The 26,636-nt window shown below is 36.6% G+C and overlaps 1 protein-coding gene across 8 annotated transcripts in view; it reads right to left on the minus strand.

Annotated features, from left to right (window-relative positions):
- Positions 1-26,636, minus strand: part of LOC140340396 (myosin-10-like) — a 132,080-nt gene that overhangs the window by 39,659 nt on the left and 65,785 nt on the right. For 5 of the 8 annotated variants that reach the window (XM_072425560.1, XM_072425565.1, XM_072425563.1 and 2 more), the window contains exons 3-11: positions 17,707-17,863; positions 16,129-16,156; positions 15,107-15,209; positions 8,904-8,924; positions 6,921-7,013; positions 5,527-5,590; positions 3,975-4,073; positions 2,180-2,323; positions 692-787 (exon numbers count right to left, since the gene is read on the minus strand). In XM_072425560.1, the coding sequence (XP_072281661.1) occupies positions 692-787; positions 2,180-2,323; positions 3,975-4,073; positions 5,527-5,590; positions 6,921-7,013; positions 8,904-8,924; positions 15,107-15,209; positions 16,129-16,156; positions 17,707-17,863 (805 nt within the window). The remainder of the gene's footprint in view (positions 1-691; positions 788-2,179; positions 2,324-3,974; positions 4,074-5,526; positions 5,591-6,920; positions 7,014-8,903; positions 8,925-15,106; positions 15,210-16,128; positions 16,157-17,706; positions 17,864-26,636) is intronic. The other 3 variants (XM_072425566.1, XM_072425564.1, XM_072425561.1) reach the window with 1 other exon arrangement.

Here is a 26,636-nt window from a genome sequence, read left to right on the forward strand (position 1 = left end):
GCTTCCAATGGCAGCAAATTTTTACCTTCTAGAAATTTTGCTACCATATGAGAAGCCTAGAAGCTCTTTCCAAAATCATGGCCTGGGAAGCATATATTATTTGTAATGTACTAAATCTTTTTTAAACATTTTTGTACTGACGGATGAGCTTAGATACGTTAATAATGTCAATTTGTAATAAATGTTGTCCATCAAAGTTTTGCTGTAGGTCTCCATGATTTCTAGCTACACTCCTGATTCTAAAACAAAAAAAATATCAAAAACTATATTAAAAAAAAATGGCTTTAAGGAGTGATAACTATTTACAGGTCTTGTAAAGTGCAATCAACAAAAAGAGGCTTGAACATCTTTGTGAATTGCACCTGTTGACAGGTGCATCAGAAGCACAAGTTACATAGAATAACACAGAGCATGTGGTCAATATGCTACAAAATACAGTACAATCACACTGCATGATTTATAAGCACTTGATCTTACAGAAAATATTTAGGTCTATTGATATATGAACGCTCTAAGATCTATATTGGTGGAAAGAGTTCAATATTTTGTTCAGGAAAACTTTAAATGCACACAGATAAGTATGTCAGCCTGTATTGTTGCAATGAGATTTAATCCACTGTGACATGAATTAAAGACAATGCAGCAGGTCACATGAGAATACCAAGTACAATATCAGTAAAGAATGACACACCTGTGTTGTCTGGCATGGACGCTTGGTCTGTGTTCCTCTCTTTCCGAAAGACAATATTGCCAAACTGGAGAACAGCTGACACCATCTTTAGCATAGCTAGAAGAAGGATTATAAAAACAAAATGACTAAGAAGTTCTTACTACAAACACAATTGTACATATAAACAGCAAGTCATCTATGTTTCAAAATAGTTCTAGAAAAAAAATTATTTGGTGATAACAATTTTATAATTACTTTTTTATTTGGTTTGTCTTTGGTTCAAGTGAATTTTCACTGTTGTCCATGCCCTTTCTAGATGGATTCATTATTTTATTGGTGAAGATTGTCACCAAGACAGAAATGAGAGAAAATCCAAAATTATACAGTTGTTACCAGAACAAGAGTTGAGGGTAAATGTTTCAATGGAGACACCTGTTTTAGTGACCACTGTCTAACAAGGGATTTCCCTATCTTTTCCTTTTCACAACTTCCTGATGCATCTTCAAAAAGAAATGGCATAGATTTTACAGTCTCTAAATTCTCACCTGAGAAGGTGCTAGGGTAAAACATTGAGGCTTTTGCTTAGTATAAAGTAAATTTGTTTTATTGTGGACCTAGAGTTACCTAGTTGGCAAAAAAAACAAAACACACCAGCCAATTAAAAAATGTTTGCTCTGTCTTAGTGACTTCTGATTGGTTGACATGGATAACTGCTTATTACTGGTCATTGTATGATGGTATTACCTAAAAAGTATTATATATTTAAATGAAATGTAAAATAGAATCTGGGTAATTAATACATACATTTATGTATTATGAATTATACCTAGCAGGTACAAAACATATTTGAATTGATAAAAATGTGTTAGTGTCTGTGACAATTGCATTGTTCGATAACTGTTCATGCCTAAACTTTGTATTATGCTATCAACTATCTCTAATGACATTCATTTGGCAGGTATAATAGCGTATAATGGGGAGGGCATCTGATGCCCAAGATTATTGCCAGTTTTGGAAGAATTTTATATGAATGTTTTTCTAATGCTAATCCCTCACTGTTTTTATTGATCTAACACAAGGAGATATACATGCACTTCAGTCTCCCTTCCAATGGTAAGCATCTATATCTGTCAGAACCCATGGGATGTTTGGCTGAATTCCACCTATTATGTTAAATAGCATGTTTAAATTTCTCCACAGGATGAAAATATTTGTACAACTATACATCAATAAAATAATTTTTTACACATTTATAAAACTCAATATTATGTTTGGATTTAGATTTGGATATTAAAGATCTTTGAATCAAATATAGATACCATTAAAGTCCTGTCATAAATCATGTATTTCTTTAAACTCTAATTATTGAAATTCTCCGAATAGTGAAATTCCCTTACATGACAGAAGTGGAATTTTCATCCCAAATGGCAACAATGGCATATTTCCAATCCATAATGCTGAACAACATTCCATTGTCATAAAAATTGGGACAACTTGGTTATTACTTACACATGATTTCTTCATGACTAATTCCCATGATTTTCATGGACTCCATTGTCTCTTGGAAGATCTCTTTGTCTTGCTGTCCAGGAATGGTAACATTTCCATTAGATAAAAAGCGATACTGGTTGAAGCCTTCCAAAAGTAAGTCAGCTACAAGAAAATAAAACAAAACATGATTTAGGCTGCAATATTGAAACTTGCCAAATATATAAAAAAAAAGGGAATTAACCTCCTGAGCGGTAACCCCAAGTGTGGCTTGGGCTAAAAAAAACCTACTGAAAGCGGTAACCCAGAGCCACACTAGCTAAAACATAAAAAAAAGACTTACCTGGTCCCGTCAGCATCCTCCAGTGTCCTTACGGTCGGATCGCATCCTTGGGCCGCGTCCTCTTCGTCTTATCTGCGCTGATGTTCCCTGGGAGTTCCAGGTAAAGTCGGTGCTTACGTCGGTGCGTACATATATATATGTGTGTATATATTTATGTGTGTGTATATATATATATATATATATATATATATATATATTGTGACACCAATGCAAGATTGGAGGTGAAAGGGAGATATATTTGTCCAGGATTCCTCTTTTATGTGAGATATATTTGCCCAAGATTCCTGTGTGAAGTAGCAGGTGGAAGACTCTCATCTGTGAAATAATTAATGAAGAAGCACTAAGGGTGAGGATATAACATAGAGCCAGGAGCTCAGTCAGTAGCTTGGCTTGGCAGGACACAGACAGAGGTTTGTGTCAGTGCAGCTCTATTTGGAGAGACACAGACAGGGGTCTGTGCGAGTTCAGCTCTGTTTTGAGACACAGCCAGGTGGACTGTGTGAGTGAGTCCTGCTGGAGACACAGACAGTCGGTCTGTGAGGGAGCTCGGCTGAGAGACTCAGAAAGTCGGTCTGGGTGAGTGAGCTCAAAAGTGAGTAGAAGGTTGCTGAAAGCATGGATTTGAGCTGACAGGGAGAAGCCTGTATTAATAAAGTGAAGAACAGGGATGTCTGATGTATAGTAAGTGCCGGACAGGCAAGGTTTTCTTTTGCTGTTTTGTTATTTTATCCGCAACCTTCAATAAACCTGGCTGGAAGCCAGCTTAAGGCTGATACCTTGGTGTTCTTTGACCTCAGCAAAGGCAATCCTGAGCTTAACCCCTCACAATATATATATATATATATAAACAGATTTTTGTGTTTTTGTTTAGGTTTATTATTAATTCATTAAATATTGGACATATTTTGGGGAGTTTTACTCAAGAATTACAGTCCTACAATGTAAAGTAAATTTTCATGAAAAACAATGTACCGCTTTTATACATATAAATCTGGACAGAAATTAACCGCCCAGGAGGTTAATACAACATTAGAGAAAAAGATGTAAGAATAATAGTTACACCTTGATGACATAAAGAGAGATGATTTTTTTTTATACATATTTTTGACACACACATATATGGGAGAATTAGCCCAAAACACTATTTCCATGGTTATTTCAAACACCTATTTCACATTTTTTTATACTGCTTTCATAAAAGAGGAAGTGTACGCTAATGTTTGTATGACATGTAAGTGACTTTGTTGCTTAACCCTTTTTGTTGTTATTCCTAACACAATACAAGTACTTGTGTTTGCTCTAGTGTCCAGATCTGATGTCACACCACTTTAAATACATGTAAACATTGAGGAAACATTACAAGACATGAAATGATACACAGAACATATTCACATATCAGTACTGAATAGAGCACACATTGTATTATACATGGCCCCAGTCTCTGGAATGTGCATGTAAAATATAACAGCTTACTTTTCACATGCTCCCCTGCTCCCGCTAAAAGCTGGTAAAAAACATGGAATGTTCTTTCATCCTTAGCTTGGCGAATTGCTCGAGATTTCTCCAGTAAATCTGAAGGAGGAAGTTAAGGAGTGGTGCCAAGAAAACTTAATGGTAACACTGTAATTAAATAGACGCTTTGTAATAATAGGCTTTTCAAAGCTGTTCTCATGTTATTGTTCTTGTGCAAAGGTCAAAGTTTTTAAGTCTGCATTCAATTATTGTTAAATTCTGCAGATTACAACACATGACACCTCGGTATACTAAGCAAGTTTTAAGTAGAGGCAAAGAACATACAAGATGCATCACCTGAAAAGGTGGCCATAAAAAACTGTACTGTATATGCAGCCATCTGAAAAATTGACTGTTTTGTGATAAATAATTGTGTGCATGCCTAAGCATAGTGTACATACCTAAAGTTTCAGGAAAATTGTAAGATTCAGCAAAGAAGAACCCAGTCATTAATTATGTTTTTGGGCATGTCTACCACAATCACAAAACACTGTTACATGGTCCAATAAATAAAAACACAAAAAAAGGGAAGAAAGACTACTTGATAGATGTAGTCACCAACTCATAACTCCCCTTAATTATTGTGCATCTGTCCATAAGACACTACAAAATGTAGAAATGTTTTTCAAGACTTATCTACTGAATTTAAAACAAAAAGGCTATGGGTGGCAATACAAAACATTCATCACTCTAATGCAAGTACCAACTATCTTCTGTGTTCAACCAATATTAAATGACAAAGAACGGGTACCATTCAGGGGCCTGATACAGAACGTTTAATGGCTGTAACAGTTGCTAAATTGATGATTATGTAACAGAAGGATGTATCGAAAATATATGTAAATGTATCCGGTATACTATAAGCAGGGACCGTAAGTTAAAATACAAAACATTGTGTCTCATATAGAAGTACTTTTTCATCATTGGTAGCTTGCAGTGCCCTATACAGCAGAGCTGAGACTAAGGCTGCCTACACACATGCAATAATTGTTGTTGCAACAACAAAAGTCCGCACGAGGGGGGAGAAAAACGGAGCAGCATCCTGCTGAGCTCTCTCCACTTTACTTTCATTATGATTGTTCCTAGCTCAGCGTTCGTGGATCTACCTAGACGATCGTCGGAACAACGGGCGACAAGCGCTGTACACACAGCAGATTCTCGTCTGATATCAGCCCGATACCGTCTGATATTATCTGACGTGTGTACATAGCCTAAGCTCCCTTTTTTGTACATTATCTGTGCCTTTATTTCTTTGTCAGCTTTAGGCAGCAATATTAAACTCTTTATAGCTCCAAAAGTCTCACCTAAATTAGAAAGTAACCAAGAATAAAATAATACAGTACTACTGTCAATAGGAAGGATACAAATGGCTGATAACTAAATTACTTGGTTGTTTAGTACAACAGAAGGTGTCATTAAGTGGAATAATGAGTTACTGATGTATTGTTTTGGGAATACAAGTTTAAGTGTGGGAAGGCGGTAGTGTAGCAGAATGCACAGTCTGAAAGGATACAGGTTTCAATGTTGGCTCCAACAATATATCCAGCAACATCAAAATTAATCCGGATAAACTTGCCCTAGGAGATTTCAATTAAAACATAAGTTGTGATATAACAATAGGAATATACAAGACAGTACAAGTTCTAAGCACAGATTATATCTTCAGGTTCAATAAATAAAAACTGAAGCAAAAAAAAAAAAAACAATGGCACTGTTACGTAGCAACAAACTAGGCTCATTCATTTTCCACCCTTCTATGTACAATGACAAAATGACAGCTGGAAAACGATTAGTCAGTTTGGCAAATTCACGCAAATCTTTGCTCCAGTATTATAAACAGGAATAACCATATCAGGGAGACAGTTCATTTATCTAGAATCTACTGATACTGAAGATGCCACGTCTAGTAGTATTTTTAGTGGTAACTGCACATAAAGATATTAAGTGACAAACCCGAAATGTTCAAAAAATTCATAAAACTGTGTCAGTATCAGGTGGTGAGACAATGTCATACCCAGGCCTAGGATGGCAATGTGGCATCTTTTAAATGTACTAAGACAGCCAGTACCAAAAATTGGTGACAATCAATTATCCCAATTAGATACACTCTGATTGAAATAGTACAGCATATATAATTTGTGTAAAATGGAAACCAGTTAATGCAGTTGGAAACCAGTTAATGCAGTTGACTGATTAAGGGAACAGCATTATGAGGTCTATTTTTTATTTTTCAAGACTCACACATTCTCTGTTTACAATTACATTGGGAAAATGTGTGAATCTTGAGTATAAGTTGTGTGAGGGTGGAGTAAAAGTATCAATAAAATAACCCTTATATTCCTATAAATAAATGCTAAAGCAGGTAGTGAATGGTTCAAACAGTCTAGTCTAGCTTGGGTTTATATTTGCTGTCCATGTCCTTTTGGGGAAATTTCCCTTCCTGCAGCAGAGACATAATAGGAAATAAAGAGAACATGTCCAAAGTATTATTGGGAATCTGAAATTTTCACCCCATATTTATCTAATGACAAATGTAAAAGAGTGGATTAAATTTACTTTCCCAATAAAAAGGATGAATTGGGCAGCACGGTCTGCCCTGCATTAGGGTGCCAAGTATAAATCTTGGTTGGGGCATTGTTTGCATGAGTTTGTATGTTCCCCTATATGTTTGTAGGTTTACGTTCATATCTTAAAAATTTCCAAGTTGGTAAAATTCTTTAAGGGATGTCAGCACTAATAACGTATAAATAAAATTTCCCTAGCATGAACACAAACAGCAAATAACCATGGGACACTGGTGTATATTAAAAAAAATGGATAGAATTTCATATTTAGCTTTAAATATATACTTTTCTTCTGAAGGTGAAAAATCAAAACACAATACAAGTAAAATGGGTGCCTTCTTACAAATCGTGAAGAGTTGTCATTTTTCACAGTCTTGGCATTTCCAAAAGCTTCCAAAATGGGGTTGGCTTGAAGAAGTTGATGTTCTAGTTCTCCCTGCGAATAAACGACAACAGCCAAATATAATAAATCAAGGTACTTCATAAGCACATCCTTTATACACAAACTAAATTAAGCAATAAAGTGCAAAATAAAAATAAAATAGGGACATCACATGCTTTTGGGAATCAAGAAAACCTCAGTGTCTAGAAATACAGAAACCCTGCACTACAGTAAAGTGGGCTTTCTTTACAAAATAATATATCAGAACAACAGAAACAAACAGGCAGCAGAAGCTCCATTTTTGCACATTCTTTGTATACGCACAAATTAGGGAGAATAAGCCTAAAAAACAGATTAACTTGTAATAAAAACCTATACTTGTTTCCCAATACCTTGTCTAATATAACCAAAACCAAATCTCAGTTGCAACATGGTTCCACTTTAAAATGTCCAGGTTTTCATTTGATTTTTCCTGTGACGCTGTGCTCCAGGTTGCTGGCATAACTACAGGGCATAACTATATAACTAGGCATAACTACCAGGTCTATAGAGATAAATGGGATGTTTAAAAGGGCTCTCCACGTGTCTAAAAGAAAAAGAGTCAAAGGGCTTTGGGCTTGTCTTGCAGTCTGACATCAGTTTCACATTTTGTATGCAGTTGACATGATCAGGATGGGGGGTGAATTTATAGTTTATTTCTATAGGAATGCAAAACTTTTTTGAAATGAACAAAGGCTCTTGGACATAACTGACACAGGACCTTAAGCTTGAAGTTTGGGGAAAAAAATAGGGAGAACACTGTCCAGTCATTTGGAGAATTTTTCAGACCTCACAGACCACTAAATGTACGGAATCCGGATCGCGCATGCGCGAGGAGCTGTGAGTCACTCAAAGGGGGTAAAACTTCCCCCAGATTGGGGTCATGATGTCAGAACCCACCCACTCTCATCACTGCCTCAGACCTGCTTGCTAAATTCCGGGGAGGAAACAGTAGCGCAGGGCTGTGGACGCAACAAAAGTTGTGTCCACAACCCTGTGCTACTGTCCCCCCAGGATGTTTAGCAAGCAGGTCTGAGCCTGTGATGGGAGAGTGGGAAGGCTGTGTCCATACAGGGGACAGAGCCGCGGACCACTGTTGGCAACCACTGATTTAAAGAACCATCCATTGTAATATGGAACCTCACTGCAATTAGGATCTGATCTGGGTATAATAGTTAAGTAAAAAGTTTGAAAAGTATTATCAATATAATCAAAAACAAAAAGAAGCCATTGTAGGTGTCAGGATAACTGGTTGGAACATCAACAATACAATTAAGTAATAGGGCTTTTCAAAATTCAGCAGCATTGAAGATAACATTGGGTGGCTTAAGCTACAATGGTGAATTGCCAATTACAATAGTTAACAAATAAATACAATATTGGGGTACAACTAAAATCACTTTGAGTATGGGGTATAACAGAACACACGCACGCATGATATCTCACTCTTTCATGCTAAACCATTAAAAAATAATCCAGCAGACTACAGGGCATGAGCCCAGCACCCTTAAAGACAGCTCTGCTAAGACCCTGCACCACTACCTTAGCTCTGCAAAAGACTAGCAAAGTGGAGTGTCTTCCTACAACATTGCTGCTACCAAGTGCTTGCAAAAAGGTTAAAAACTGAACTATTTGTTACAATAAAAGCCTTTTTTCAAATGGCACAGAGCAAAAAAACTGCTAATGTGAACAATAAAACTCTTGATTGTGATCTTTGAGAACGAATTTAAGTCATTAATTTTATAATGTTTATTAAATTTAATTTTATAAGTGCCTACATAGTACCTATAAAAGATAAATGTAGCAAACTTGGGATAGAATGAATACATAAAGTTCAAACATACATAAATAATACAGAAGCATAAATAAATGTATTAATAAAATAAAACAAAAGAAGTTACTCACATATGACATGGCACTGGAGTTCTGTGTCAAAACACAAAGAGTACGTAAAAGGAAAACATAGATAACACAAATGTTAATGACAGAAATTAAAATAAATGAAAATAATAAGCAATTAATAAAAACAAAAATGTCAGTGAAATTAGAAAATAATAGCACGTTTTGTGAATAAAAATGAAAAGACTAAACAGAAAATTGATGAGTAAACAATGAATAAAAAAAAACAAAAAAAAAACATGGTGGTTGGAGGATCTGACCATTGATAAGCTGTTCTCTTGAATGATGACGAGATTGACACAAAGATCTTTGCATGTATTGGCCAGGTGTACTTGGTACAGGTACAGGTGTTTCTCCACTGGATTGTTAGGTAAATAAACGGAACCTGACTGATAAACATTGCAAGAAATCCCTGCTAAAGGTATCTTTTAAGGTCAATTGTATCTTATACATCCCAATTGTCTTCCTATTGCTAGGACAGGACAACAGACATTAGGTCTATGAGCTCCTTAAACTTTCTGGTCACTCCATTCCGCTGTGAATGCTTCAATGATAGTTTCATGATGATCAGTTCCAGTGACCATAGAATGCATACACAAAGCGCTGTTTAGTTCATATTGTAGAGGGGAGGATGAGTGGGAGGCACCCCGCTGCATCCTCTTCCATAGAAAATGACTGTGATGGTCCCCAATTAGTCCTTAAGTGATTTTCACCTGAGACGATCATGATTGTTTGTCTTGGGTGACAAATATCTAGCACGTTTATGTAGTTTTTTAAAGCCTGTTCTTGTCCCAGTGTTAAAGTGCTGAATCAAGTATCCGCAAACTCACATAGAATGAATCTCATTCACTTGGATGAACTGGGTATTTTTTTTATTTCCAAGAATCTACATGTAGCAGGGGTCAAACTGAACTGAGTGGTATCGGATGAGGGGCATCTTACATGTTGCTGTAAATAGCAACCACATTTACTCCTATTCTGACTCGTGATTTGAGAATGGCAGTACATCAGTTTAAACCCATGCTTCACACAACCAGACATACTGCATGTATGAAAACTGATCAATGCAGAATGCTTGCTAGTGAATGAATGCAACCATTTATTTCGCTTAATCATTTTTTCTATTTAATGTACAGGCAGTAGAACCAAACAATGTTGTACTATAGAAGTAATAAATCTATGTAGCCTTCATTGCTTGTTTATGTCACTAAAAATAGCTGATGTCATTGCAATTACACCTCACTCTCTAGTAGTTAGGAGGTAATATGTAACACAAACTGTGTGTGTCACTAATTATAATGGCAAAACCATAAATATATGGACATGTGGCTAACCCCAGGCTACAATTCGTTGTATGTATACATGTGGCAAGTAATTAGGGAAGGTCCATCCAAAAGGTCATACCTTAGCAGTAGGTGAAGTATGATAGGCTGATTCACTTACTGAGACAAGGTTGAGGGGTAAGCCAAAACCTCTGTAAATTATTTATTGCTTTGCCTTAATTGGTATGGGGGAGTAGATGGTGTAGGTGGGGATGGAACAGAAAGCAATAAGTTCTTACAGGTGTCCTATCAATTCTCCACTATACAAATGAAAATGTGATGTTCTGTAACCCAAAAGGCAAACAATTTTGTTCCTTCTTGTCCTTGGGTATGCCGATCCCCTAAAAAATTAATCTTGAACATCTTAGGACCAACATCTTTCCTGGGTCCAGTGCTCAATTAGGAGATAAGCAGTGCTGTGTAGTAGTAAGTAGCCTATGCTGCAAATTCTGTTGAAAAGGTCCATGATATCATTGGCATAGAAGGTTTGCTTACTGCTCTTCTGAAGAAGGATTTGCTCATGTAAACTGTGCCCCAGTAGGAAAAAAAGCATAATGCAGGAAAAGCCTGTAAACAATATTCTGAATGTCTGTATGTTCAATAATACAAATTGCTGTAAAATGGAGGAAATACAGCACAGTTATTAGAAGTACAAGAATTCATAATGGATCTGTAACTGCTTTAAAGCCTCAGGACCTGCATAGCTTTCTGTTGTAGAGGGAACAATTCACTTCAAATTTTATACAGAACTTGTACAGCAGAATGACAGAGCACGGACCCATTACCTAAATCAAACTTGGGTGGCAAAGCAAGGGGAGGTTATTTACTAAAATAGTTTAGTCTGTTCTCTTAGATAGATAATTTACTTAGTGAATTGTAACACTGCAAGTAATAATTACCTTAGGTCAGTAAATGAAGTTTGGCTCTACTGACTTCAGTCATTCAAAGATGTGCAAGCAAAAATCATGTTTTTCTATATTTCTTTGCACATGATCCTTTATGGTTCAATTGATTTTTACTACGGAGTCAATTTTACAAACATATATCATAAACAAATTAAATGTGATACAAAAGTCCACATTTTTCAAGGGTAGCATGTACATAATGACTTTACAGAGTGATTAATTTACTTTGCTAAGTGAACAGACTAAACCGCACTACTTAAAGTTTATCACAGTTCACTGTACATAAAAAAGGAAACTAATAATCTGTTACAGCTCAGGACGGTCATGGCATGCAGTCCAGATCCCTAATGCAATATATCAAGCTATGGGTTCATGTTAATGAACTTAGGGCTTCGGTTTGACATGGTTCTATGATTCTTAAGAATTCATTGACAAGTGTAGTTGACCTGCATTGACCTGTATTTGAGCTTTAAAATGTGTTTTATATTTATATAGACTTTAACTGGTCCTACAGGCCAAGACCACCCCGAGTTGAAAATTATTTAGGTTTGTTGTCTTTTCTCAAGAACTCATTAAGAAAGATTACTATAAATGAACTTTGTCTAGCTGCAGAAGCCACTGTGAATCAGTCTAACCCTGATCACTTTAATCACGGTTTATTTTACCTTATGGAAAAAACGAGTCTGTAGTTAGACTTCGTCAGTAAAGTCTCTGAAGAATTTATGCAGTGGAGCTCTCAATTCTGAATGCAATTCAGAGACAAATTCTATCTTTGAAGTGATCAGGTGACATTTACTATAAATGTGTGCGACTACTACCGTGCTTGTGGCATGCATTACAAAACCCATGCAGGATGCACACAAAGTCAACTTGCCTGGTGTTTAATAGATCTGAAAGATTCCATCTGGTATTAGTAAGTGCACAAGATAATTAAGAAAGACAGTTAGTGGCCAGAAAGTACAAGGATCACCGATGACAGAGGAACCAGCATTGGATATGCTGCTCTTAACACTTGGGCCTCCTCAGACTACAAGAGTGCTGTTTCTGTGCTTACTTAAGAGATAGACATTGTGGTGTTTCCATTACAAATCTCATGCAACATGTGTGATCTCACTGTAACACGTGCAGACTTTGTAAAAAAAATATAATTACTGTTTACACCTCAGATGTTTTCATTTTTTGCTGTCTGCAGTTCCAGTGGCGGGACTGTTCCCAGGGGAAACTGGATTCTATACAGGCTGGTATACCTTTTACTGGATCAACATAAAGATTATACATTTATTCCAGTTAAATTACGTTACAATGTATGGTGTAATACTGCTACTGTTTTCAAAATGTTCATAACCATTGGGATCCACGAATCTACTAAGATTCATATACCATGCACCCGATATTCATACGTTTTTTATTTTTAGATAAATCATTGGTGGAAAATATGTAAATCCTGGGATAAAATTGATTGACATTGATAAAAAAGACCCCTTACAGTATCATTCCACCATCCAAACAGATCGCCCACTTGTCTGGTTTATGTTACCCCCTGTTGGATCTCCTCTGTTGGATACCACAATTATTTTATACAAGGTAATAGGAGTAAAACACCAATACAGGAGGAACACAGCCAGCTATATAGTATAGAGATCTCACAACATAAGCCAAACCAGTGGATATTCAGTACTCTAACAACTCCCAAATGCCTAGTTTTGGGTGGACTGATGCTTAAATGAGAACTTAATAAATGCATACCTCCAGCCAAGTCAGAGGGGGAAAGAGGAAAAATTGCTGAGTTGAGCTCAAGTTATTATGGCGGTTATTATGCCGCTATTTTTCTTTTCGGTTTGGTGTGTGCAGTGGCACAGAGGCATTCTCATCGTGGTTCCTATTTCTGGAAACTACATACTGTGAGGTTAGGGCTTCCGTTCAAATATGTGTCTCACTGTGGTTATGTTTATTGTTAAGCCCTGTACCAACTTCAAACCGACATCAGATTTCTGTAACTGGAAATCATCTTTCCTGATCGTTCCCTGCTGTGCTCTTCTCCATTGTAAAGTTCCTCATTGCTTCCCATTTAGTCGTTCATCAATCTGCCTCAATTTCTGGCTTATTGGAGACTTTTTGGGTATCCACTAGTTTTGTGGGAATTGAGCTGGGGTTCTTTTATTCTTTTCTGAGATTTGCAATTTCATGTCAGGTTATTATTTTTGTCTGTGACTATAAAGAGTTCAAACCCTTCTTTGCACTACTAAAATATGTTGTTGTTTGTGTTCTCATTGGAGCCACAAAACTAGTGGATTAACTTCCTATCTTGGCAGGTAAAGAGGGTAATCTCACTAATAGGGGCACAGATAGCAATAACAACCAGACAGAAACTAATAACCTGCCCTATCCAAAAGAAGTACAATGTTTTGGCTAGAGTTGGATTTAACGACCATTATGTTTGGCTACCTAGCCTGTAAAATGTTTGCTGCAGACAAATTATTTGTCATTGTATTTATCAGTATTTGTCAGCTGATATACATTTGAAGGCATGGAGGTTCACACATTAGCCCTGATTTATTAAAGCTCCCCAAGGCTGGAGAGGATACACTTTCATCAGTGAGTATTGTTAGCGAATGTTTTCAATCCTAGACCGGATCCATTCCAGATTTGTTGGATCACCCAGGTTCACTGATGAAAGGTATCCTCTGTAAAGCAGGCTCAATATGTGAATGGATGGGGCAGCACAGGCACAGGGGAGGCTAATATAGCCAGCTACTGAAGGACAATGCTTGTCTGTAAAGGAATTAATGCAAATTCAGAGAAGTACCCAAATTATCCCGTACCCAAGTGTAAAATAGATGTTCAGTTGAAATTGATTTGTATTGTGGCCATATTTTTAGGCTTAGCTAATTATCTATCAAAACTCAAATTTAATCAAATTATCAAAATACTGTTAATGAGGTTGAACAAAAAACAATCCACCAAGTTTCCCTCTTTCACAGCTTCTACATTATGGGCATATGTACAAATATACCCAACAACCAGACCAGCAGCTTTGAAACTTTAACATATTGTTATATTAATCACTGATGGAATATTTAGGTCATACATCCAATACTTTCATGCTAATTGCCTAATGACACTTGTAAAATCTAAGCATGCTTGGCCAAAAGGTTTTTAAGACCATGAAAGAGCGGGTGCTTATACCAAACCTTATGGATTAATCTTCCAGTTGGCATTCCTATGATCCCCAGCTCAAAGGTTACAATTACAATTAACCTCACTAGCGCTTAATTTCTTTCCGTTTTTTTATGTCTAAGAGCGGTACATTGTTTTTCATGAAAATTTATTTTACAGTATAATATAATAGTATGAGCATAATAAAGTTTGAGACAAAGTTTAAGACAAAATTATGTCAAAATAATAAATTAAATATTTTTTTTAATTTAATATTTTGACTTTATGATTTTGTGTTTCAAACTTTATTATACTCATACTATTTTATTATACTCTAAAATACATTTTCATGAAAGACATTGTACTGCTTTTAGACATATACAGTAAAACCACTGTATTGCATTCAATACAAAAAAAATGCAAAACAAAATAATTTTAAATTCCCGCCGCTCCCCCAACGCAACAACCACACGCACCAACGTCACCGGGAACTCCGGGGTGGCTCATTAGGTGCAGAGAACGCCGGCCAGAGGATGCGAGAGGACAGGAATTATGAAGTAACGTAATATTTATCATCGTTTTTCATTGTTTTAGCTACCCAGAGTGTGACTCGGGGTTACCGCTGGGGAGGTTAATGATGAATTGGAAGTGCTTGATGCAATTATCTTTTCTTTCTATTCAAAATCCATCAGAGGAAACAATACCTGTTACTAGATATATAAACTTGAAATAGTTTTTAACTAGCCTGTGGGGAATTATACGCACTATTTTGTACTGTAAGTGACAACAGCAGAGTCTGCCATTAGCAGGCTGTACAGATACTTACCGGAGCTGTGTTTTCCTTACGACTTTTATGTGATGAGGCTACATGAGCCAGGTACTGGATGACTTTCTTGGTGTTTTCAGTTTTTCCAGCCCCTGACTCCCCACTGCAAATATAAAGATAGATTTAATATCTGCTGTTCTCACAATTACCAAGGAAGGTTACAATAAAGAGTTTAGCTTGATGAGTTGGACTGTATTTAACAAAAAAATGTATTAAACAGGTAAAAAATATTTAATGCTTAGAAAAACATAAAATGTTTTAAACTGCATCATAGAGTGCTGTTTTTTTAATGTTGATTGTGGTACTGCCGGATCTGTGTGCACACATTGCTTCTATTGACTTTTAAGGCAAATGTGTAGAGTGGTTTTTTTATTTGCCAGAGAGATCATCACAACGCAGGCAAATGTCTGGCCAACAATAGTCCCTGACCCATGACCTTAGCTATATATATATATATATGTTTCCAGTGAGTGAGAGGAGGTTTTCAGCAGATGCTCACTAACCGCACTAAAAGTAAAATAATAAATATATTTTGGTTCCTGCGGTGCTAGAAAAAAGCACATTAGAAGCTACAAAATAAAGAATATTGGGCAACAGAGTGTACCTAATTTCATTTAATTTACTTTATATATGTGAGTGACATGAGGACAGCCCTGAGAAGATTATGAGACGAAAATCCTCTGATGTGTGTACGTAGCCTAAGTTCCAGCCTTCAGTAATATTTAAAGCTGCCAGCATTAAAATATTATTAATAAGGATGTGTTGGTTAGCTGTGTGAATGCACCGAACATTATCTAATGGAGAATCCTCCAGGTCAATGTTTTTTAATGGCAGTGTATATAAGACAATGGTTTTTTTTTCATTCGGCATAGAGAAGGATTAGACCTATTGTGAAGTTTTTACAGCTGTTTGTGTCACTACCTAAGAAAAGAGAAAATGTTTAAATCATCATTTCTTATTTTTCCTTTCTAATCATTTTCATCTAACACTGAAGTCCAGAACTAGAAAAAACTGCTACTCACGTGCAAAGGATGGACTGATCCTCACGATCTAAACGTAAAAAAACAAGACAAAAGGTTCATTACAAACATAATAACATATCGAAACACATTACACTATATGTCAAAATGTATAAGTGTATTTACATGTATTTTTACAAGAGACACTATAATTAGCAGCATAACATAGTCAACGCCTTTATGATTGATATAGATGATGGTGACCAGACTCTTAAAATGAGATAAAGACTTCCCCATGGCTGGAAATGAGAAGTAACAGGGAAATCTGAAAAGTTGAGCCAAATATTAGGGGTGGGAACTTCCTTTTTGTGAAGTATGGAAGAGGGGTGGAAATCATGAGACTGACAAATCATTTGTCAACCAAAAAAAGAAACCTATATGCATAGAGCTGTGCATAATCCCGCATGTCTGCAGACGTGCTTAAACATAAAAAGCCTTAAAATTAATTGTGCTGTGATATTAATAAGCAAGGAAACACCCTTCTTAACTCAAAATTCTGCTTTGTCACACAGAGAATCAAGAAAGGGGCAAGTGAAAGTGACAGAATTCATTAAAACAGCATTTAAGAAGAGAACAGGTTTGACCTAAAGTTCATTTTAATTTTATATTCTGCTCTTTATCCAAACACTTTTTTGAAACAATATGTACAATAACTGTATGCACTAGAACCAGTTCCTAGGGAACACTATTTCACATTTTACAGTAAAGAACACTGATTATAGGTTGAGATTAAAGTAGAACTAAAGTATGTATTAAAAAAAAAGTTAGGAGAGTGTTTTTTTCTTCTGACAAAAAAACTCCCAGCAAATCTGGTTCTGTGTATCTGGAACCTGCACAATACAATGCACACTCCTGGCTTATTCCTGGCTTTTGTAAAATGCATAGAATAGAGGTAGGAGTCAGGACAGTGTGATTCCAAAATACATGTGAATGCATCACTGGCAGACCTGCAAGACACTGATGTTGGGGCTGTGGATGTTGCACTGCTCGAGGAGGACACATTAAAAGGTAAGTGGGCTCTGATATGTAACAAAAGCCAACCCACCATGGAGGCCATACTTGTTTTTCCATTGTTCTAAGCACTTGTTCATACAGATGGTTTTGTACAAGTTGCAAAACTGCAGTTCACTTCTCAAAAAACAATCAACCACAAAGGCCACTCATTATGTTTTAAATGAGAGCAGTTGAAGAGGCTTTATTTCAGAAGGTATTTGCAGACACTGCAGTTATGGTGCAATTTTGAAATGCACCAGGTATCATCCTATGGTGGGTGACATGTGTTTGTAAGGAAGTACAAAATATGGTATTTTTTCACTTCTTACACCCCTCTAGGTCCTGTGCATGACAACTGCAATGCTGGTAAACTGCAGTTTTCAAGTGTTTTATCAATGTCTTTAAGCTGTTTGTCATCACTGTCTTTGGCAAAACATTAACCACAGCACACATCAACCATCTGTGTGAATAAGGGTTGACTTTTGTAGCAGCCTTTCCATTGGTTATATAAAAATTTTTGTATCAGTTTTATTAGTGTGCACAAAGCAGTTGTGTGCATTTTCTGTCACATGACACATCTTGTCTCACCTTGAAGCATACTGCGATAGGCTGTTTCTGATATGGCGTATATATGTGGAGGCATTTCATGACGTTTCTTCCCTCTGTACATTTCCACTATTTGTTCTGTGTATATTGGCAGATTTTTGTAGGGGTTGATCACTACACAGAAGAGACCTGAATATGTCTGAAGGTAAATAAAAAAAAACAGAAATATTAGTATTACATTCAAACAGATCATTGTATTTTTTGGGGGAAATTATAGCGCAACTAATATTGATAATCAGTAGTTACTTGCCCGAGCCTACTTACCTCCACTAGACCACCCGAGAGAGAACAGCTCATGTAGAAGCAGAAAGGAACACTTCCAATGACCAGTTACGCTGATATTCTGGACTTTTTGGGGTACTTTTTATATATTCCTATATAAAACCCCACTTGCTCAATATTGATCTGCTAACTACACTAAAGAGTTTTTTTTTTTGATAAGTGTAGAAAATCCTTGTTGGTTTTATTATAAATCTAGGGAGCTGATAACTTTCTATCTGACTGTGCACAGAGGGTTACGTAGAAAAAGAGGGGAGAAGGAAAAATGATGTAAAAATGATTCACATACCCACTGTATATTTTTTCTTCAAATGACTTGATATCACTTATCTATTAGTATGTATTAGGGCTGTACATAATATTATTGGATCTCCTTAAGCAGATATCAAGATTTCATCATTTAGGTGAAACAAAACACCATTAGCTGGTATGACACAACTTTTAGATGTAGCCACTCTAACCAATGTTCCATATCTATGTGATGAGGTGTGCATTTTGGACATCTTCCAAGATGTACCTATTCTTTAATGCATGACTGAGCCTTAATAAGAAATTAATCTTTTTGTGAATTTAGACACTTATACTAACACAAAATAATTGCTCAGAATGGTTCTATGTATTAGTCATATATAATCTTTTATAAGTCTTTTATAATATTTGCCAGTTTGACTGTTCTAAAGTTTCCAGAATCACTGTACATTCACATCCTACCCATTTGCCTGCATAGTGTATCAGAAGCTCATGTTTTCTTCGGCTTGCCAAATATGCTAAAACTTGGCATTATGCTCCATACGGCATGGCCGTATGTTAGAGATTCAGTTAGAGACAAGCTGCGCATTAAAAGTAAAAAAATGACAACATTCTAAATGACAGCAATAAAGACGTCTGCCAATAATAGAAATGAAATCATGTAATAATGGGAAGAATAACATTGTGTGCACAGCAGATGAATCAATGAAAGAGTTGGAATTAACTCTGTTAACTCTGCTGTAGGAGCACCCTGCGGTAAACTCGCTCCTTTTACGCAGAAATAACTTTTTTGTTAGAGGAAGAAACACCAACGTAATTATTTTTAACCTGTGAGTAATAAAGGGCCGTAGAATGTGAACTATAAAAATAAATCAGGAAAGGAAGAGAACTGAGATCTATTTCCTGACACTGCAGCCAAGTGACCACACCTTCTCCTCCCGATTCTCCTAAAGACTATGGTAGGGGAATGACTCCTACAATTACAGGCCTCTATAGTCAGTTCTTGTTTGCCCGTTAATTAGAGACAACGATGCTCAGCAATTCTGATCAGTTTTGTTTTACTGGGAGAGTTTAAAGGCTTAAAGACTATTGTCTGCACAAGCAACAATACACATTTATGGTTTTATTTCTATTTAAGCCATGTGGATTATTATTAAATGAGATTTATATAGCACCAACATATTACACAGCACCGTTTTACATTTTTATATCTTGCGATTCCTAAAGTAAATAAATATTAGAGTATTGTAGTAACAATACTAAAATAATGGGACAATCTGCATCCTTACTGAATAAAAATCATTGGTGTTGTATTAAAAATGTATGTTTGAATTTCATTTATGTGCACAGTGTTGGATTTACAGTTATTGCTGCTGTAAAATACAACATGCACGTGGTGGCTCACAACTTACTTATTTTACTTATAAATTTATCTAAATCACAAATTACTTTTTCATTGCTTCCATGGATGGCTTTTCAGCAGTTTAGAACTGGATTTTGTAGCACTGGATTGCACAAAAATGCCAATAAACTGCCAAGCCCCCTCATTATAGTGAAAGAGGTAGAAATGGGTTTTTGTATTGGTGTTTTGCAGTTGTTGCAAAATGATGAATTGTGTAGTGTCTATTTAATATTATTATTTTTATTATTATTAAAAAACAGAATTTATGTAATGCCAACCTATTACGCAGCGCTGTACATTATACGCCTTATGATCAGTATTCCTAAAATGATTCAAAACTTAAATGGAAACTTTTTAAAATGGTTACTCAGTGTTTTAAGCTTGATTTCAAAGTGCTTGTGAGGAAGAGGTACCAACAAATGGTGTGTTTCCTCTTTCTATACACCTTTCTATACATTTTTTAGGAATTTTATATTAGCCTGTAGCTGCCTGCCATTTGTTTTGAACAACCACCTACAAATGCCTTCAGATGCTAAGAGGCTGAAACTGGCCAGCTGGTAAGAAGTAACCATGTCACAAATCAACCAACCGTGTAAACCAGCCCTGAAGGTCCCAGTTAATCAAGTACGTTAACAAGCAATATCACATGTAATACTACAGCTTGAGAGACTGCATTAGCATGCTTTAATTGTTATTATAGCTTATTCATTACGGCCATAAAGGGCTGAATTATCAAACTGGGACTGAGAAGAACAAATAATGCGCTGATGACTGGTCAGTGAGCTCAAAGAAATTGTACTTACAAATATATATATATATATATATATATATATATTGCACCTTTCTGCGTTTTGGAGGCTGACTTTTTTTTATTTTTAAGCCATTTTTAATATATTGTCACTGAGAATAAACCCTTCCTGTCCATAGAGTGGCGCCACTCATTTCTCCAATCAATACAGGGAGCCATGATGTCGATCACCTAGCCTGGACTACAACCATGCCTGCCTTTGATCATCTCCAATTGCTGACAGGGAGATTTCCAAGAACCAAAATAAAGATAATATTGTGTAATGTTCTCTGTTCTGGTCAAACAGAATTGATATTCTGGTAAGACCAACAGGTATTTTCTATACTTGCTGACAATGCCCTAATGCTATGGACTGCTGAACTGAAACTTAGTGTTTGTTCTTAGATTTAGTTATCCAGCCAACAAAACAGGAATTTTCCATTCTGCCAGTCAGAGAAGTTGATGTGAAACAGACCGACTATATAAATAGTCATTGGGTGTAACACATCCTTTTTTTTTCTTGTAGTACATCTGTATTGGTTCAAGCAAATAAACTATGAGTGGCACTGAATAGCAGGCACCATAAAGTGAAATCCTTCCCCAGCACACTGCTGAATGTCCAAATGTTTCTATACACATGGTCAGTATTTGTGTAGACTTTATTATGTGACAAAGTGCGAGACTGAATACTGCCAAATATACACATCACAGATCAGGCATTACCTTGTAGGGATGATTTATAGGGAAGTAGTATTTATCCTGGGCTAATAGGCTAAATCCACTTTGCCAGGTGCTGATACACCTCTGCATTTCAGGAACAGCCTACACAAGAGTGACAAATTGGCTCTCAGTTTAGGAGCAAGTGCAGCATTATTACCACGCCATCAAATTAAATTGCACTAGCTAGACTTCACTGGCAGAATTAACAAGTATTTGTGGGACTTTTAGATACACCTATATCGTAAACTGATGCAGCATATATTAGATTGGAGGCTATGGTTCTACAAAAAAAAAACAAAAAAAAACAACTTTTGGCTTGCCATTCACTGTAATAATGTATGTGGTTCAGTGAATTATGTTCATATTTGTTCAACAGCTTAAAATTACATTCATGTGAGCTGCTGGCAAAACTACACAAAACCATTTTGATATACATTCCTTCTACGCCATGGTGGTTTTGTCATTTATAAAATAGGAAAACCATAAGATTGTTTGACTGTTTTCCCTTTAATGCTATAATTGTACTCATGGTTCACAAACTCCAAGTGAGTCTTAAGTTTATTTAACACATTCTTCAAATGTTTGCCTCAAGAGATCTATTTAAACTAATGTAACTGCAACTATTGCAAGAAGTTTAAGCCGTGGCAGGCATTTTTGTTTAGTTCTTGTAATTGTTTTATGCTCATTGTGGTATGTCCTGAATTCCAAAGGCAAATAGGATGTAGACTATTAAAGCGGAACTAAAGTTTTGCTTTTAAAAATTCATGACCAGGCAGGTCATTAATACAGAAATGGAAAAGCAATGTCACGTCTGCAACAATCCCACTTACCTGCCTGATCGCTTAGGGTATCTATCAAAAACTGAACGATTGCTGCTATCCCAGCACATGTTGGGAATGAATGAACTTGCATGCTTTTGCGTAGGAGTTACGTCATTCCAGCCTGGCCATTCAAGATGGCCAAAGATTGTCTTCAGGAAGAAAAGAGCGGTGCCCTGTGATGTGGGGGACAGGTCAGTATTGTGGGTTTACACCTGAACTCCCCACAGGAAGTTATGGCTAGTGTGTATAAATAGTATGTGTGTACTGCATGTAAAAGAAAATCTCAACCCTACTCAACAAAATCATGCAATCAAAAATTTAGATTACTGAAATTGTTTACAATAGGTTATAAAACTCTGCCACAATCATTGCTACAAAAATGTATAAAGATGGCAGCATAGGGGCTAATGGGTGGCTTCCTCTGAGACAAGGGGTCTGATTTATTAAAGCTCTACAAAGCTAGAGAAGATACACTTTCATCAGTGAAGCTGGGTGATCCAGCAAACCTGGAATAGATCTGGTCCAGAAATCAAAACATTTGCTAGCAAATGATTTTGAAGAAATCCATTCCAGGTTTGCTGGATCACCCAGCTTCACCGATGACAGTGTATCCTCTCCAGCCTTGGCTGTCCTAACAGGAGAGAAAAGGAGATCTGTCTAATGTGGTCACCGGTTGCCATAAAATGCTGATAATGAATCTAATCCTCTAAAATTAAATAAATATTTTGGTTGGAGTTGGTGCAGCAGAAGTGAGCAGATCTTGGACTCAGCGGAACAAAAGCCAACCTATTGCCATTGTTACCATATAACAGAAGGGGCCTGATTATGGACCTTTATGGCAGAATAACAAGGTAATGATTAGATCTGCTTTCGGACAACCAGATTGTCTGAAATAAAACAATTGTATTTACCTTTTTATTATATTTAATATATAAAAGAACAAACTGGGTGCTATTTTTATATAAAATTTATTGTGGTTACTCCCCACCTCTTATATCTCTGAATCAGGTTCTTTAGATGACACAGCTGAAAACTTTCATATGTGTTTAATGAAAAAGTAGAAGATTCAAGTTTCATCACATAACCAGTATTGTTATGTGGACCTTTTTATTGTCACTACATGTTTTTATAGAGGTTGCACATGTATTGGAAGTCATTAGTCGACTTTAAACATTCTTTGTCTGTTACCTCCTGGACAGCAGCCAGAAGGTTTGGCTACAGATCAAAGTCTGAACCTTATAATTAAAAGATATTATTAGTCAAAGGACTCTTCACCTGAATATATTATTGTGACTTGTATTTTTATACTTTTTCGAAAATTTAAAAAAGTGTAACCAGCAAGTAAGAAAAGACATTGTAATTTGTGAAAACAGAGACCACATACCAGGCTTTAGTATAGCTTTTATAGCTATTCCCTAAATTGTCAAGCATTCTTAGTAATTTATAAATATTTTTAATTACAGGTATATTCAACTTTTTGTTTTCTACTGATAGTAAATTTATTGTAACTAATTATTTAGTCTGATTAAATTCATCTTCAGGAATTAAAAAAAAAATGAGTCAACTACCCAGCACATCTAAAATAAAAAGCCCATTCTCTCCTTTACATGGCAGACTCCCCATGTCAACCTCATTCTGCCTCTCAAAACCACTTCCCATGAGCCCAGGACTCCCAGGGAGCTTTATATTCCCCCAGCCTTGGTTTACAGTACCGCTACACAGAACAATGTTCATACATCACCTGTCCAGCAGTGAGGACCACCAAAGATAAGAGGAGGATGTTTCAATGAGAGAAGAGGAGGACTGGGGAAAGGAAGATGGGGGTGATGTAGTTTGGTTTTAATATTTCTTATATTTTGAAATCAATCCTGCTGATAAAAGGCCCACTACAGACGACACGTTGTTTCACAAAACATTTTTGCAAGATTTCATTTGTTGAAAATGTGAAGATTTGGGAACTCAGGTGTATTGATGCCCATCCCTCTTTCCCCAAGGTCTGAATCAGCTGGGCAGCACGGAGGCTCAGTGGTTAGCACTGTGGCCTTTGCAGCACTGCGTTCCAGGTCTGAATCTGGTCCAGGACACTATCTGCATGGAGTTTGCAGGTTCTCCCCATGTTTGCGTGGATTTCCTCCAGGTAATCTGGTTTCCCACATTCCAAAAACTTGCAGTTAGGTTAATTAGCTTCCCCCCCAAACTGACCTTAGACTGTAATAATGACAAATGACTATGGGAGGGACATTAGATTGTGAGCTCCTCTACTATTGGATAATAGTAATAAAATGGTTAATTCTGCAGCATCTATAAACAGCTAGAATAAGAGTAAATTAAGACCAATGTGGGCCATAAAAAAACTCTGGGAATACAAGCATCCCTGCAAATATAGCCTTTCACCTCTATTTTTTAATCTGTGTTTGAGACTAACTAAGCTATGTACACACGTTAGATAATAGTCACCCAAGATGAATGAAGTTGCTTTCTGTGTACAAATGATTGAGGATAATTTACTATCCAAGAAAATAAAAAAGGTTGGAAGGATATATTATCATAAACTGTATAAGCAGTGTTTTGGGATTTTGAGCCAACTGATTACTGATGAGAATATTAATCATTAGCCAGGCACAAAACTGGCAGCAGATCTGCTTGTGTGTACTAGGCCTTAGGTCTGCTCTGCAGACATTATATGTGCCCCATGTCTCCAGCACTTTATCCTCTTTAGTGATTATATGAGTTTGCTGCATCATACAAATCATCATTAATGGCTCTTGGCAGTAAAGACATTAAATCAAACTGGTACAAAAAGCTGGTAACTTAGTAGTTACAATACCGGCTGCAAAAAGCTAAATGCAAACACAACCTAACAGGGAACCCTCAACACAGTTTGGGTTAGCAGAGACAAGGGGAGCCTTGTATTCTCCTAACAGTCAAGAAAGTATAATAAGAGACTTAACCATGGGGTACAGACTTCTGATGCAAGCTTGGCAATGAGAGAGGGCAAGTAGGGTCATTGGGAGTAAATGGGAGATGAGAACAGCAAACCAAACTGCAGTAAATGTCAGCGTACCTGAAAAAATATGACTTACAGTAACCAACTATATTCAGAGCCTAATAAATATACTTCAACACTTTATTTCAATTTTGGTATGAAACCAATCTTAGGAGAAACATATCCAATGCTTTAAGATGGTGGTGTGAACCAAGCAGCCAGTAACCAGCTTCCTGTCAGTCTTCCACTCATTCTCCAATCCAGCAACATAAGGCCCGGTTTATTAAAGCTCTCCAAGGCTGGAGAGGAATCACTTTTATCAGTGAACCTGGGTGATCCAGCAAACTTGGAATCGATTTCTTAAAAGTAATTTGCCATTTGTTAGCAAATGTTTTCAATCCTGGACCAGATTCATTTCAGGTTTTCTGGATCACCCAGCTTCAGTGATGAAAGTGTATCCTCTCCAGCCTTGGAGAGCTTTATTAAATCAGGGCCATAGAGCCAACAGAGCTGCATGGTAGCTTGTAAAAACCTTATACTCCACAGTCATCCACAGAAATAACTGGAAGTGTGGGGACTAAGCATGGGCCCTGCCAGTAACCTAGAATGTATATTTCTCTGGTTCCTGAAAATAAGGGGAAATCTTGACACTTCTGATCTGCATATATGTATGGGTCATGATCCAACAAAAATAGAAGCCAGGAGGTCAAGAAGGACAGGCAATGAGATTTTTTTAAAAATTCAGCAACGCCATTTCCCTCCAATGACTGGGAGAATACATTTTAAAAATGAATAAACAAGTTGTATTAAAAACAACAAATAAAACACTTGCAGGATTGGAAATTAGGATACATTTCCACATGTATGTAATAAAAAAAAGACAAGGTCAATTCATCTTTCACCTTTTGTATATTTCCTGCATCTCTGTATGAAATTATTATTCAGAAAGACTCTCTCCTTCACACACCTGACCTAAAGATATTTACAGACAACTCCTAGAATTCTGCGGTTGCCATAGCTCAGCAGGATTGTAGGTTGGTGGAATCTGATACGAGAGCACACACCTGTCTCCGTTAGTGCCTGTATGCTGTCATTTTCCACTGCACCTTCACAATAGAGCTTACTTGATGCCTTGTGACAGGGAGACAGAACTGAACAAGGGTAGGACCTGATGTGTAGTCTGTACACTGCATAGTGAATTGATGCAAACTGTGACACTAAAAAGTTTGATTGAAAAGTAAAAGTAAAATTGAGTCTTACCTAGAATTATATTAAAAAGTTGCTCAAATGTGTGCTGTACACTGTACAAAAGTAATAAAGAAAACTGAGACTGGTGTGGTGTGCAATGGTGTGTTACTGGCACACATTATTTTTCATTGCATCAAAGGTAACTGCAACGCATCCTTGCGACTGGGCCCGCAGAAGAGCTGCAGAAACCAGATGATATGTGTGTAAAGAAGACATTTCCTTGCTACCTGGACAGTGGGTTTCTTTGTATCTGTACGTTGTAGTGTTTTGCTGCAACATTTCAACTGATTTTCATTTTAATTTAGGTAAAATGTACTTCAATCTCATTTAGACCTAAGAAAATTACACCATGTAGTAAACTGCATGCCTCGTAGCTTAGGCCTGGGGTTGCAGTGCAGGTGTTATTTGAGACCCTGTTTT

This window comes from Pyxicephalus adspersus, chromosome 11 (genome assembly GCF_032062135.1).
Source record: "Pyxicephalus adspersus chromosome 11, UCB_Pads_2.0, whole genome shotgun sequence".
NCBI classification, from domain to species: Eukaryota; Metazoa; Chordata; class Amphibia; order Anura; family Pyxicephalidae; genus Pyxicephalus; species Pyxicephalus adspersus.